General features: G+C 39.4%; 2 protein-coding genes across 2 annotated transcripts; one reads left to right on the top strand and one right to left on the bottom strand.

Moving 5' to 3' along the window:
* The first annotated feature begins 2535 nt into the window (after positions 1 to 2535).
* On the top strand, positions 2536 to 6571 carry nme4 (NME/NM23 nucleoside diphosphate kinase 4). The gene is made up of 5 exons (XM_085351521.1): positions 2536 to 2791; positions 3744 to 3874; positions 3972 to 4073; positions 4207 to 4319; positions 4456 to 6571. Exons 1-5 carry the CDS (start codon positions 2653 to 2655, stop codon positions 4574 to 4576), a joined length of 606 nt encoding a protein of 201 aa, XP_085207647.1. The 5' UTR covers positions 2536 to 2652; the 3' UTR covers positions 4577 to 6571.
* eps8l1a (EPS8 signaling adaptor L1a) lies at positions 6555 to 14408 on the bottom strand. The gene is made up of 14 exons (XM_085351522.1): positions 14364 to 14408; positions 13468 to 13579; positions 13302 to 13360; positions 12957 to 13095; positions 11769 to 11857; positions 11616 to 11690; positions 11393 to 11541; positions 11107 to 11298; positions 10775 to 10880; positions 10533 to 10673; positions 10258 to 10393; positions 7744 to 7891; positions 7238 to 7370; positions 6555 to 6572 (listed from the first exon to the last, which is right to left on the bottom strand). The coding sequence occupies exons 2-14, from the start codon at positions 13577 to 13579 to the stop codon at positions 6555 to 6557; spliced, it is 1497 nt and encodes a 498-aa protein (XP_085207648.1). The 5' UTR covers positions 14364 to 14408.
* Between the last annotated feature and the right edge of the window lie 1383 nt (positions 14409 to 15791).

Genomic DNA, 15791 nt, shown 5'->3' with positions numbered 1-15791 from the left:
AATCACATGACAAATATGTGCAGACTCACATGTACAAGGTGGAAAAGAACAATGGTGCATTTTCATAAATTATGAAAAGATGTCACAAACTCAAGCAGCAAAGACATGGCTCTAATGTTGTCTGGCTTTGTGTATCCTAAGCTTACATTAAATGTGACTGCTTAGTGGACTCTGTCAAGTGCACTCAGTTTGATAAGAGAGGATTTTGGTTACAAAATTTCACCTTGATGCTGATTAGTACCGTGCAGTCTAGTCAGCGTCAAGCCTAGACTGCAAAAAAGATGATTCTTAGGAAAATTTAAAGGGAGCAGCAGTTTATTGAAAAATCTGCAAATATAAATCCACATATAAGGGAATTTTAACAAAACTGAAGTCAATATGACCAACTTTATACGTCTGCACTGTCTGTATTGGCGTGGCTGTATGTCAGGTGGCAGAGCAGGTCAGCTACTGGAAGGTTGGTGGTTCTGCTCCAGTCAGGATACTAACCCCATGTTGCTCTCCGATGCATCTATCGGAGTGTGAAAGTGTCTGGATGTTAGATACGGAGCACTTAACACTTTAGAAAAAAAGTGATTGGGTGAATGAATTTGTTGTATAAAGTGCTTTAAGTCCTCAGAGTAGAAAAGCGCTATATAAGAACCAGTTCATTTACCATGAACTCTCTTAGTCACGCTGTCTTGTAATGTACCTAATTAGTCTTCAGGAATAGTTCTCTTCAGGCTTCTTGAAGCACGTTCAAAGCTCTTCTCTGGATGTTGGCTGCATTTTTCCTGTCCTTTTTCAACATGATGCCACGCTGCTTCAGTAATGTTGCAGTCTGGGCTCTGGAGAGGCCGATCCATGTCTCATCTAAGTGCTCCATTTTGTGTTTTTCTATCCAGGTATGATTTTGCTACACTCCTTTGTGATCATTGTCATGCTGACTAATGAAGCTGTTGCCTGGTGGTATTTCATGTTGGATGATAATCTGACTACTTTTCTGCATTCATAATTTCCTCAACCCTTTCACCATGTTACAAATGACTAGACATTCACTGTTGTACATTTATCCTGACCACCTCTATATTACTGAAAATGACTTGAACCAAAGTTTTCAAAAGTGAGTTCATCACTCCATAAGACCTGTTGCCACTGAGATATGCTGTGACAGGAAAAAAGTATGTTTCCCCTTCCCGATTTCGGTTTTTAAATCATGAGTTAACTTATTAATGGAAAAAAGTTATCCAAACCTACCTTCATGAATCATGAGTTAATTGTGATTAACCACATTTTTCCTTTTTTTTTTTCTTTTTTTTTTTTTTTGAAAGCTGAGTTCAGTTTCACTCACCACACCCAGGACAGATTACTGCCAGACCTGTTGGATCAAGAAATCACTTAACCAGAACCTGTCTGACAAAGTAAGATACGCAAAAAAACAAAGAAAAAGCAGCACATGACACCATTATCCACAAATGGAGAAAATTTGAAACAGTGGTGAATGGTGAGTGCACTGACGACTCGTCCAGGTGTTCACATATAACCCAGAACAACATCTAGTTCATGATTCAACAATAAGAAAGAGTCCAGGCAAAAAAGCCTCCACAGGAGTTCAAAGAAGAATACCAAAAAGAACTCTAAGGCTCATTTCACATTTACCAAAAACCATGTTAATGATCCCCAAGACTTCTGGGAAAATATTCTGTGGACTCAAGAAAGAAACCTGAACTTTTTAGAAGGTTTCAGTCCTGTTACATCTGCAAAAAACTAGAACAGCATTTCATAAAAAGAACATCATACCAACAGTCAAACATGGTGGTGGTAGTGTGACCGTCTGAGTCTGCTTTGCTGCTTCAGACCTTGACGACTTGCTGTAATTGATTGAACTATCTTTGTCGAATATTAAAATTTGTTTGATAAACTGAAATATGAAAGAGTGACAAATACTCAGAAAACTAAGAAACCAGGAAGGCGACAAATACTTTTTCATACAGTCCTGTATATCCAATTTGTTAAGCTTGTATTTGATGCTGATCAAATCCTTAATTTCAGTGAAGTTCTAGTTACATCCACAGGTCATTTAAATATTTTTGTTGAAATACCACCTAACAGTTGCAATTGTAAATTGCGGTAAGTGCCAGATCTAAAGAAAATCACAGATTTGCAAATGTGAGTTGTGGAGGCTGAATGACTAACAGACATCTGGCAAGTACAGATGTTACTTTAAAACAACAAAAAGATGCATTTCGGAGGCTGAATGGTCATAAAATGGCCATTTTAACATATCTTTGCTTCTGCTTTGCGTCTCCTAAGTGTTTTGTTATTATTTAGAAATACACATTTTCAACAAAAAAAAGGGCAAAGTGAAGAGCAAGATCAGTGTTCAGCTCTTAAACTGAGCTGGATTTCACCTGCAGAAAGGCGAAAATATCAACTAAATAAGATTTATGCGTGGAAGTGTTTCTTTTGAAATCCATCGGGTTGAAAGCGAAGGGAGATTTTGAGTGACGCACGCGTGTACGGAGAACTAACACAGGTCTGGCATCACTGGAGTTAAATTTCAGATTGAGTGACAATGAGGAGAGACGCACAGAGGGATCACTCGTGAGTTTTTATTGATGAGGGTTGACTTCACTCAGTAGAGGCTGATAAAACGCACGTCACATTACGGCCATGCTGCAGCTGCGCGTTTTTAACAGACTTCTCCAACACTTTTATTGGAGGACTCAAGAATCCACAAAAGGTCTGTTACCTGGTTTTCCTTCTCAGCTGTGGGGTGGATACAGATCTACCTGGCGAAGAAACAAATCAAGTAAGTGACTCATTTTGTACCAGCTGCTAAGTAAAGCCATATGTTTTGCATAGTAGATAAGTATTAGTCCTTCAGATAGAACTTACGCGATTCGTTTGTTAAGAAGTGGCGATTTAAAGCAGTTGGATGCAAATTTTATGTTTTTAAGTGAATGTTCATGAATTGCGAATTAAAAATGTGCACAGTATCTTGAATACGCGATTTTTACACAGTGAAAATGACACTCAAACTGTCACTGTCGAAACCGATTTTAAAAGATTTCTGTTAGCACCGAGTCTAACAAACTTTAGTCTGTTAGACTCGGTCCAAGGCGCAGAGTCCAAGGCAAAGTTTATTTGACCCAAACTTAACGGGCACATTTGGGAAAACAAACGTGCTTGCCAAAAGCTCGGGTCATGAACTGGAACTAGGTTAGGGGTACAAAAGTTAAACGGTGCGCAATACCGACACACAAAACGCAAGTCCCATACAACACACCCAAACCTCTGTGCCAGAACCAGACTTCCATCCAGCCCGCTATGGTGTCGCTGTATTTCGCTGTCACAGCCGGTCTTAAAGATGCAAGGAGACTGCAGTTCTCGTGGATAGTCACGTGTGAATAATTGATAGCGTGCAGTCATTCATAAGGGGCTGTGTGCAGCTTCTATTCTGTGTGTTCTGTAGCTAAACAAAAGCCATACCTCTCATATGCAGTTTTGTTCAGTGAGGGTTGTTGGTCTGTTTTAGGGGTGCAAACTCGCATGCGCGCGTTAGTTTGTGTTGTGGGGACGTTGTGTCCCACACACACACAAATGCACGTCTGTGCGTGCATGTGTGTTGATATGATAAATGTTGATATGATAAATACCACACATTTATAAACTGAGACACCTGCAGACTTTGGTATTTTTTATAGTCTTCCCTGCAGTATGGTTAACAACCATTGCTCCTCTTTTGTGTCTGCTCACATCAGGTCTTCCAGATGTGAGGGAGAGGACTCTCATAGCCGTGAAACCAGATGGAGTTCAACGCCGTCTTGTCGGGCAAATAATTCACCGGTTTGAGCAGCGGGGATTCAAGCTGGTTGGCCTGAAGATGGTGCAGGTATAAGAGTTTGAAGTGTGTGTGTGTGTGTGTGTGTGTGTGTGTGTGTGTGTGTGTGATCTGCAAGTTTCTTGTTGAATCTGTCTCTGTTTGAAAGGTGTCTGAGGATCTCCTGTCTCAGCACTACCGTGAGCTGAGAGCTAAGCCCTTCTATCCTAGTCTGCAGCATTACATGACCTCAGGGCCTGTGGTGGTCATGGTGAGTGCTCCTCTGTCTGCCTCTTTCGAGGATACTCCTGGTTTTCTCCTTGTTACTTTTCTGCTTATTCTTGTTATAGTTCTTCAGTAGGTTTATCAGTCTTGCCAACACATGCTGCTTTACTTTTATTTAGGTATGGGAGGGGCCCAATGTAGTCCAGACATCACGTAAAATGGTAGGACACACTAACCCAACTGAAGCCCAGGCGGGCACAGTCAGAGGAGATTTCAGCGTCCATGTCAGCAGGTAACCTGACTTTATTTCATTTCATTATGTGTGCTGATATTTGTGACATAAAACTGATTTTTAACATTAAAGCCTATGAAGGTATGTGCTTTTATGACGTGGCAGTACAGTAACCATGTGTGTTGGTCACTTAAAGGAACGTTGTCCATGCCAGTGATTCACTGGAGGGTGCTCGACGGGAGATCCAGCTGTGGTTTCAGGGAAAGGATCTCCTGAACTGGGAATGCTGCAACCAGGGCAACATGATGGAGGACTGAAGATGCTTGACAGTTCAAGGCAGTGAGAATCAGTAATAACTACCTCTTCTCCTGCTGCCTAATGACAGTGCCACCACAGTTTCTCTCTCTAAGTAATTTACCTCATTAAGTGCACTAAGAATCAAGATTTTTGCTAAAGCAAATGTGAGATTTTAGAATACCAACTACGCATATGTACATATAATACAGTAGGCATCTTAGTCTTAGCATTGGATTATTATTGCTATACACCAACCAGCTACAGCCATGGAAAAATACTGACTGGGACTACTGGGCATGCACTTAAGGTACCCCAAAGGCTAAGCGGCTCCTGATCTAGACCCTCTGCTTGTCAGTTTCTGCTTCATTCATGAAGGTAACTATCTTTTCAAAGAAAGAAAAATGAACAACAACCAAAAAGTTAGAAAATCTCTGCAAATAGAGAGCAATGTTTAGGTGCAGAATGGCTGTAAAGTCTGCAAACAGCCATAATGAGATACAAAGTCCACACAAACAGATGCGAGTTTTGGATCACAAAGAAACACAAAACGATCACGGGCAAAAAATGTTTCTCTACCTTTTTTTTTTTTTTTTTTTTTTTTTGATCTGCAAGTCTTTCAGTGTGCCTGCCTACTCCAGCAGAGTAATACATCTACCCACTTTGCAGAAATAATTCAGTAATGGTATGAAGAACATGACAGAAAGCTCGAAGTGTTGACTTGGCTTCCAAATTCCTCAGATTATGATCTGATTGAGTATCTGTGGGCCGTGCCAGAAAAACGAGTCTAACGCACAGAAATACAACCTTTTAGGTTAAGACTTGAAGGATCTGCTGCTAATGTCTTGGTGCTTGATACTACAGGGTCCAGTTAGAAGACTGATCAGAGCTGTTTTTGTACCATAATGGGTCTACAATATTAGACAGCTGGTCTTGATTTTTGTGACTGATGAGTGCATTGTTTCTGGTTAATAGTTATATGCATTTGGTCTAACAAAGAGTGTGTGTGTGTGTGTGTGTGTGTGTGTGTGTGTGTGTGTGTGTGTGTGTGTGTTGTTTATACTGTTAGTTCCCCTTCCCCACATCTGGCCCACTGTAATGTGATTATTCTCATTAACAAATATAATTATTATTTAATGTATACATAATTAAACTGTTTACTTGACCTCTGTCCTCAGATAACCTAAGTGCAATTTTATATGTGATTTGAAATTTTGTGATACATTTTTTTTTTAACTGAAAACATGAAATAATCTTTCTACCTCTCAAGAAATTAAACAAGAGTTTCCCCCATAATGTTAACTAACTGCTATCAGGTATCAGAGTTTTTATGTCAGTTTACATTTGTAGTATCGCTTTCTCGTGATTATTTTTAATCATGTTTTAACTCTTTGCACTGCTTCAAAATTTCTTAAGTATTAAAGTGAGGAGTCTATATGCAATTGCCATCTTTTTATGTATAATTTATATATAACAACAAGCAAAATAATGAAATACAGTTCATATATGTGTATATATATATATATAGATAGATAGCTAGCCAGCCATCTTTATATACACACACACACACACACATATATCTCAGTGTTGTAAATTATGGTATTTCAGGGTTATAAGCATTGAAAGACAGCATATATTTTAGGTTGGGGGGTTACTGTCATACAAATATGTTAGCTGTAAAAATAAAAAATAAAAATCATGCACTGCATGGAAGGAATACAATTAAACCTGCATGAAGATTACAAACATGTCAAACTAAAAACCAGACGACAACAACAACAACAAATTGGTTCCCAGAGTATTTAAATAGAATTTCTTCTAAAATCTGTTGTTTTTGTTGATAAATTAGCAGACTCTGTGATTAAAATATGAGCATTACCTCTATATCAAATAAGCATTCATGTCACATCTGTATTAAAGGATATTTTAACTCTGTTACAATACATCACTCTTTCTTTGTGAGTTAATCTTTAACTCTTGGATCCATCGAAGCATCCAGTTCTAAAGTTTTTGTGCATTCTGGGGAGGACAGAAGATATAATTTGTTTTCACTTCTTAATGAAATTAAAGTTCTTGATCATATTTTTAAAAGAAAATCAGATTTAGACACATCACCAAAAACTATCTGTTTATGAAGTCTATTTACTAAAAGCAAGAAAAATCACAAAAGCTGCCCACCCACACCAAGTATAGGCAACATGTGACACATAAACATGGACTATCTTGTGGATAGTTTGTTTTTTTTACTAGTTAAATTTGCTCTGATTTACAATCTTCCTTTTTTTTTTCTTTTTTTTTTTTTTTAAATAGACAAGTTGACAAATGTTCTTACCCCAATTAAGTTTTGTTGACAAAATTTGTGAATAGGTATGTTCATTTGTAAATATTTAAATGTTGCAAATACTTCAAATAGATTGTGTTTGGCATTTACTTCCACTTAAATGAAACTATGACCACATTTTAAAAACTAATTTATACAGGAGTGCATTCAATTTGAAATTGCTCACGTTTTTGCCATTGTAAATCTTTAATCAGTTTGGGGCAGTGGCAATAATGTAAGTCTGTGCATAAGTCAAGGCTGAGCAAACAAATGACTCAACACTCACCCAAGCATATCTTTGCAAATACACACATACACACAAACTAGTACATCCAGATAAAAAAAAAAAAAATAGGGAACAAACCTTAAGCAGAGTCTTCTCTGCCATTATCTGGCTGTAAACATTTTCACCCTCTTCTGGTGTCACCGCAACAAACTCCTCCTTATTTAGGGAGAACAGCTGCGCTCCGTTTAAAATTCCCAGGCTCTCAACAGTGCTGAGCAGGAATGAATTACAAGATCAGCATTTTTGTGCTTTCACTGTGAAAAAGATCCTATTTTTAATATTCACCTTTTAATTTCTAAAGAAGAACTTGACTTTTAAGTCCAATTCATTACCCAGTAAAGCTATGATAAACAGTAAAGCTACAATACTTAAGCTATTTTAATCCTTATACAACTTCAGGGTTTTTGAAACCTACATCTGCAGTATTGCACACATTTATCTCCTGGCTAGCAGGAGTGCTAGTGCTAATGCGCAAAACCAATATAATATAAAAATTAAACAGCATGTTTAAACATGCTATTCCTTAGTGGAGCTTGAGTACTAACTCTAGCTAATATGAACAAATATGTTTGTGGAGTACTCACACTGCGCTGAAGCCTTTGGCAGTAAGCCAGGCTGCCACCTCAGAAGATGGAGAGTCATAGTTCAGAGGTGTAGAGTTATCAGCTGTCTGTTTAAATGAGCCTCTTCTCCGGGCTATCCTTTGTAGAAGCTCATCATTCATTATCAGAACTGTACAAAGAAGAAAAACAACTGCATTTATATACACCTGTACAGTTGTAGCTGGAGTTGCACTTATTGCTTAACATCAACAACTATGAGCCTTGCCTGTTTGATTTATGTGAAAGCAGGAATTCATGTCATATAATGCAATAAACATCATGATTTTGATTATGAAAAACACTTTAGTCAGCTGAAATAAAAATCTATACTAGACCTTTGCTGAATTACATTTTACACATATCAAACTAAAGTAAAAGTTATATTTATATGAACATATCGTTCCCCTTTACAAAGTGTTCTTTTTGTAATACCAAGCAACTTAAATTCCAAAGCAGAAATACATCTTATATTATAATAAAAAAAACATTTTAAATTTATATTAAAACCATTAAATACGTTTTAAGATTGAAAACTTTAAATAAGAACATATTCCAGTGATTTGCAAACTTCACAAATCTATATTTTAACTTGATTTTCAGCCTGTCCCTTAAGATTTCTCCAGATTCTCTGAATCTTTTGATGATACTATACCCTCTCATAGATGATTTATTTCATGTTTGTGACTGGTTGCCAGTTAGCCTTGCCTACAAAATGTTCCTCCAGCTATTTCTTTTTAGTACCGGTTACTTTTCCAGGCATTTCTTGTACCAACTTTTTTCTAGATGTGCTCCTGCCATCAAATTCAAATGTCATGAAATAGTAAAACGTGTCAATTTTCTTAGTTTTCATACAGTGGGGCAAAAAAGTATTTAGTCAGCCACCAATTGTGCAAGTTCCCCCACCTAAAATGATGACAGAGGTCAGTAATTTGCACCAGAGGTACACTTCAACTGTGAGAGACAGAATGTGAAAAAAAAATCCATGAATCCACATGGTAGGATTTGTAAAGAATTTATTTGTAAATCAGGGTGGAAAATAAGTATTTGGTCAATAACAAAAATACAAATCAATACTTTGTAACATAACCTTTGTTGGCAATAACAGAGGTCATACGTTTACTATAGGTCTTTACCAGGTTTGCACACACAGTAGCTGGTATTTTGGCCCATTCCTCCATGCAGATCTTCTCGAGAGCAGTGATGTTTTGGGGCTGTCGCCTAGCAACACGGACCTTCAACTCCCGCCACAGATTTTCTATGGGGTTGAGGTCTGGAGACTGGCTAGGCCACTCCAGGACTTTCAAATGCTTCTTACGGAGCCACTCCTTTGCTGCCCGGGCGGTGTGTTTTGGATCATTGTCATGTTGGAAGACCCAGCCTCGTTTCATCTTCAAAGTTCTCACTGATGGAAGGAGGTTTTGGCTCAAAATCTCACGATACATGGCCCCATTCATTCTGTCCTTAACACGGATCAGTCGTCCTGTCCCCTTGGCAGAAAAACAGCCCCATAGCATGATGTTTCCACCCCCATGCTTCACAGTAGGTATGGTGTTCTTGGGATGCAACTCAGTATTCTTCTTCCTCCAAACACGACGAGTTGAGTTTATACCAAAAAGTTCTACTTTGGTTTCATCTGACCACATGACATTCTCCCAATCCTCTGCTGTATCATCCATGTGTTCTCTGGCAAACTTCAGACGGGCCTGGACATGCACTGGCTTCAGCAGCGGAACACGTCTGGCACTGCGGGATTTGATTCCCTGCCGTTGTAGTGTGTTACTGATGGTGACCTTTGTTACTTTGGTCCCAGCTCTCTGCAGGTCATTCACCAGGTCCCCCCGTGTGGTTCTGGGATCTTTGCTCACCGTTCTCATGATCATTTTGACCCCACGGGATGAGATCTTGCGTGGAGCCCCAGATCGAGGGAGATTATCAGTGGTCTTGTATGTCTTCCATTTTCTGATGATTGCTCCCACAGTTGATTTTTTCACACCAAGCTGCTTGCCTATTGTAGATTCACTCTTCCCAGTCTGGTGCAGGTCTACAATACTTTTCCTGGTGTCCTTCGAAAGCTCTTTGGTCTTGGCCATGGCGGAGTTTGGAGTCTGACTGTTTGAGGCTGTGGACAGGTGTCTTTTATACAGATGATGAGTTCAAACAGGTGCCATTCATACAGGTAACGAGTGGGGGACAGAAAAGCTTCTTACAGAAGACGTTACAGGTCTGTGAGAGCCAGAGATTTTCCTTGTTTGAGGTGACCAAATACTTATTTTCTACCCTAATTTACGAATAAATTCTTTACAAATCCTACCATGTGAATTCATGGATTTTTTTTTTCACATTCTGTCTCTCACAGTTGAAGTGTACCTCTGGTGCAAATTACTGACCTCTGTCATCATTTTAAGTGGGGGAACTTGCACAATCGGTGGCTGACTAAATACTTTTTTGCCCCACTGTATGTGTTTATGACGTTTCTGTCTGCCCATATTCATTTACCTCTGTCAGGTTCATCTCCCTGCATCCTTGTAGATGGTAAAACCATGCTTTGAGGTCGCACTGCTGGGGTTGCTGTAGTGGGACCCCCGCTTGATGGGGTGTATGAGAAGCGCTTTGAGTGAGGGACAGGACCTGCCTTTTGTTGTGGAAAAAAAAGCAGGAATGAACAAAAACTACATGACAACATTAGCCAAGAAATCACAGTATGTACAGTTTCTGAGGCAGTGGCACAAATAAAATTCTGTGTATTTGTGTAGCTGTGTGTCGTCTTATACCTGTGACTCCCTGTGCACCACTGAGCCATCTTTCTCCATCTTATTCAGAGCAGACACAGGCTCCAAAATGTTAAAAGGAACAAATCCTATCTCGCCATAGCTGTTCCGACACTTCCACCAGCGTTTTGATGAGTCAATCACCTACGGAAAGATGACTCTCATTAGCCAAGTTGTGTGACGTACTCCTGGATCTAAACTCTACTTTTGTATTCAGATCGCCACCCATATTTCAGGGTGTGTACCTCAAGTGTTTCTCCTTTTAGCACAGAGAGTTCACTGCTGTTTCTGGCGACAAAGTCGTAACTGCAGCGGTAATGGCTCTCACCATGCGCATGTCCATTTCCGTCTCTGAAAAACAGATAGTATTTAAAAGATATGCAAAACATAAAAAAAATAAACATGAAATTGGAGCCAGATATCAGTAATCTTAATCATGGTTTGCCACTAAAAGCATTTGACTGATTTGATTCTAGCCAGTAAGAATACAGCCTCCACAAAAACAATCACAACTGCTATGAAACCATAATAATGTCTTGCTCTATTTGTATGTATTTACACTTCTTCAGTGGCCTACCTGGGGCTCTGTGCTGCCTGTTGAGCTTCTTCCTGCTGACTTTGTTTCTGCTTGGTTTCATTGAAAGCATCTACTTTGTGCTGAAGCTCGATGGGATCTTCAAAAGGCTGGCCAGTAGAGTCATGAGTCTGAGGCTTCCACCCATCCAGAAAGACAGGTGTATACGGAGGAACAGTCACACCGAGGTGGGAGCTGGAGAAAGTGGAACGAGCCTGTCATTAAAACCGTGTTGTGCACAGTCTCTAGTAAAGCTGACACACACACACACACACACACACACACACACCTGGGTGAGGTCCAGCTGGTCCCCAGTGAAGTCCACAGCTCATTTTCCTCTAAAGTCAGATGTTCCTGGAGCAGTTTAACGGCACCATTGGTCAAAGCAGGACTGATGATGGATGCAGCTAATGCTGGCCCCCCAGTGGTATTCACCATCTGTAAGAGAGAGGTCTCTACAGTAAAGATCAAAGAAAGAGGAAAAGAAGAAAAAGCACTAAATGAGGTCTCACCAGTCTGAGAGGCACAAAGATGTGGTGGAGCAGCTCTGGGGCATTGGGCTGTGAGATATATGACTTCAGGCGGTCCTGAAAAAAATCAATTTTGTTTTTTGTATTTATCAAAGAAATCTCTTTATGCTTAAATAGAACGTAGTCTAATCATACCAGCAGACTGAAGGAGTACTTGATTTTCTGAAAGATGTTCACAAAGTCTTCTTCTGGGGGAGGACTGGCTTTCATGGTCAACAAACCATCTGCACACAGAACAGCAAAATATATACACCATAGACATAAAACATAAGGTTGTTATAACCACAGCGTACAAGTATTGCTTTTACCGATACATTTACTAAATCTAGAATCAAGTTTAACATCATTCTACTCACATACAAGGTCTTGAGTAATCAGACCCCATCTTATCTTAAAGACCAAATAGTAACATATCACCCCAATAGAGCACTTTGCTCCTCAGTTACTTGAGGTTCTTATGGTGTTTAAAAGTACAATGGGAAGCAGAGCCTTCACCCTGTCCTTGAGCCTGGTTCTGCTGGAGGTCTCTTCCTGTTAAAAGGGAGCTTTTCCTTCCCACTTTCACCAAAGTGCTTGCTCATTGGGAGGGGTGGGGGGGTCACTTGATTATTGTTTTTTTCTGTTTTCTCTGTATTATTGTGGGCTTCTTGGTCACTATGCAAATAAAATTGAACTGAACGGAGTATATCTGGAGCATGATACAGACTATCATGTGGATGCTAACACTTTAGTTTGGGGAAAATTCTGAAAAACAAAAGTAGAAATGAACAGAAATACTAGAAGCACAACATACCATGACCTTTGTTCTAGCTTGTCACAGCAAGTGCTCGTATAAGACAAAGTAATGACTAATAAGAGCCTTCCTTTAGTCCATCCCAGTGTTAATTTAGGAAACACCCAGATGAGTTTGCCAAGTTAGACAAAAAGAGAAATACTTAGTGACTCAGACTCAGACATTAATTGTGCCCAATATAAAACATAATAATATCATGCTATATGAAGAAACAGCAGTGCATAAACGTGTTCAGGTACTTGCATGCCTTGTGTCTTAGACATTCTCACGATGTGCAGGAATTTTCTGCGTTACCCGAATGTTTGTTTGTTTTTCATCCTGCCTGTTGAGTTTCAGTGTGTAAAATATTGAGTCAATGTCAATCGCTCCTTCCTCCACATGTCTGAAGCTCACTTTCATCTGCTAACCTACATTTTAAATTTCAACCTTATCCAAAACATATCTGGCTCTTCGGTATCACTCGAAGAGACAGGTTTCCTTGTTTCCAATATAAGTCATTTATTTTGGTCAGAAATTGTCGAGGTCCTCACCTTCTTGGGTCTTTTTATCCTTCTTGGTCTTCCTCTCGTTTTTCTTTTTCCTTTGGTTGAGGACAGTCTGGGCTTCTGCCGCCTGTTGTAAGCGCGACATGAATCGCTCCACATCGTCAAAGCAGTGGTTCATAATCTCCTGAGGAATGATTCACACACGAGGCTCTCATCATATCGCTTGTTTTTGATTTTAAAGAACACTACACCACATCGGTTTACTGTTTCTAAAGTTTAGATAATAAATCTGGGGTTATTGTTCATATGTGTGTGATTTTCTGATTGTGTTGATAAAGTCTTGTTTGTACCCACTCATATATACAAAAAAAGAGGCGTATGAGTACGTACCACTTCTCTGTCTGCATTCAGTGGAGGGATCTGATTCGACTCCCCACTGGTACCATTCTCTGAGCAGAAATAGAACAAGGCCATTAATTCAAAGTTTACAAAAAGCATATGCAAAAGATGGAAACACATGTTTTTGCCAACACCACATTCTTGGAGAGGAGTGTACCTTTGCCAGACTTGTTAGGAACCCCAGCAGAAAGCTCCTGCTGTCCTTTAAGGACCATAACTCGGACACCTGAAGGCTTTCTAGGGAGCACCGATGGAAGTGATGTTGACATCTGTTTCACGTGGACATAAACAGAATTCAATGTAATATACACAGAATGGGGAATGATGTTTTGGTAGCACAGCAATGACATTTACCCTTTTTTTATGTCTCCTTTCTTGTCCCACTTGAATTGTTATATTTGATCTCTCGTCCTTAGCGTTTTTAAACGTTCACATGTAGATAACTAGTCTTCAATGATATAAAAGATTCTCATTAACTTTGCCTGCCTGACATCTTGGCGTCATATTAATTATACCCATTACATCAAAAAGAAAAGATGATTAAGAGCACAACAATGGCACATACCACAGGCTGATTGTAAGAATGCCGAGTATTCAGCATTGTGCATACTGGCATGTTCACATGCAGGTAAGTGACAGGTACACTACAGGAAAAGATACCAGATGGTATGCAGATGATGCAACAATCAAAGCGCGACAGAGAAACTCCACCACAGCTCAGTTTTTCTTAAAAGGCTGTCCTTTACAGGTCATACAGTAACTTTCTATCCTGACATCTCATCTTTCTGCCTTTCTCCTTCAGCAGTTCATGCAATTAACAGCAAGCAAATACACGCACTGACGTTTTGAGCACCTGTTTGTACACCGCCCCAAATGTACTCCTCTGAGAAACATTACTGACACAAGATAGCCGTCCTAGATCTAACAGGTGTATCTGTCTCTCTCAGTTCCTACCTCTGTTTTTCCCCCTCTCTTTCTCTTTCTCACCCTCTCTCACACACACACATACACTTTACACAAGCTAATTCTTTAAACCGACATACATCAACGTACCTTTTGGTGTGTCTCGCGTGTTTGAATCCGGGGTAAAGACACCACTCCTCCTGCTCAAGTGACTGTAGTGAGTTTGGCTGTTTTGCGAGAGGATGTCTTTCCTCCTTGGGATGTGCCAAAACAAGAAAAACAAGTCTGGCGTCCTTTCGTAGTCACACTGCATTGTTTTATTCCCTCCTATAACACACAGATACAGAGGTTGGCTCTCTCCCTCCCTCCCTGAGATTCTTTCTCTGCATCTTGGTGAACTTCTCCTTCCTTATCACAGGTATTTCAACCAACAACTGCCTGTGGCTTATGCCCAGAGCCTAACGCGATCCGCACTGCATTCTTTCTCACCAATGTAGCACAGTCTTACTCAAGCACACCACCTCCACTCATTCAGAGAAATTAAGTTTCATTTGAGCCGAGGCCAAAGCCACCATAAAAGCTGTTGGTAAAGATCTAATTTATTTGTCCTTTTACTTTGTATTCATGAACTTGTCTTTAGTTTCTACCTGCTAATCGCACAGTCACAAAAATAATAAGAATAAATTAAATATCCAGGATGCTATTTATTTATTCTAGTTGTCTCTTTCTTGGGTTCTTGTTACCCAATGGAAACCAAAGCGAATAGTTAAAGAGTGAATCACTTATTAACCATTCGCTATACACAATTTTTACTTGGTGTGTAATGACTGAAAGAATTAATGCCTGAAAAAGATAATCTGTAATTTACAGAATAATGTTGCAATTAATCACATTTTAGGAAACAACTTTTGAGGCTTAACTCAACCAGGCCTTGTTTAGCTCTCACACCTTGGCTGAGGTTCTTTATCAACCTTAAGGTGAATATTGATGGTTTACAATAAAATGTAAGATGACAAATACAACCCTAAGGTTAATGTTTTATTTCTGAGCACAAAGGGATTCCACATTGACTTTACGCAGGTAGGCATGCAGCAGAAAATGAACAGAGGCCTTTTAAGCTGTAATGTAGTGACACCAGCTGGTCATTTCAGCTAATTTCATCATGTCTGACCTGGCTGTTGCACAGCATGTTGATACTGCACGAGGTTGCATAGAATCAACTCTGTGTTTGATGCTTTCTGTGATCTGACGTTGGTGATTAAAGACACTGTGTCCCATGTGGTTTCCACAACAAACTATCCTATGGTCTTTTCCTGACTGACAGCTAATGTGATGATTAGATCAACCTATAAGAACAAAGTTTTTTTTTTCTTTGTTTGCTTGTTTTGTTTTTTTTCACTGAAATGTGAATTCATGCCAGAAAACAACAATCACTTTCAGTTTCAAGCATGTGTACCAACAGGACATTTTCCACATTTAGGCTGTTCTAAAAAAAAAAGATTTACTTTCCATCTATTATTGCATGTGATAGTGAGTAATACAAGACATTTTCAGCTGTACAATTAGTTTAGGATTTAC

Source organism: Diplotaxodon limnothrissa, linkage group LG4 (genome assembly GCF_057381915.1).
Source record: "Diplotaxodon limnothrissa isolate DT_005_m linkage group LG4, D_limnothrissa_male_GT1.1, whole genome shotgun sequence".
In the NCBI taxonomy this organism is placed as follows: domain Eukaryota; kingdom Metazoa; phylum Chordata; class Actinopteri; order Cichliformes; family Cichlidae; genus Diplotaxodon; species Diplotaxodon limnothrissa.
This window is presented reverse-complemented; position numbering and strand designations above follow the sequence as displayed.

Coding starts and splice junctions, on each gene's coding strand:
- nme4 (XM_085351521.1), top strand. CDS start 2,653: ATGCTGCAGCTGCGCGTTTTTAACAGACTTCTCCAACACTTTTATTGG. Junction 3,875..3,971: donor TTGGCCTGAAGATGGTGCAG/GTATAAGAGTTT, acceptor TCTGTTTGAAAG/GTGTCTGAGGATCTCCTGTC. Junction 4,074..4,206: donor CAGGGCCTGTGGTGGTCATG/GTGAGTGCTCCT, acceptor ACTTTTATTTAG/GTATGGGAGGGGCCCAATGT.
- eps8l1a (XM_085351522.1), bottom strand. CDS start 13,579: ATGTCAACATCACTTCCATCGGTGCTCCCTAGAAAGCCTTCAGGTGTC. Junction 10,394..10,532: donor TGGTGCACAGGGAGTCACAG/GTATAAGACGAC, acceptor CCACAACAAAAG/GCAGGTCCTGTCCCTCACTC. Junction 7,371..7,743: donor GCCAAAGGCTTCAGCGCAGT/GTGAGTACTCCA, acceptor ATTCCTGCTCAG/CACTGTTGAGAGCCTGGGAA.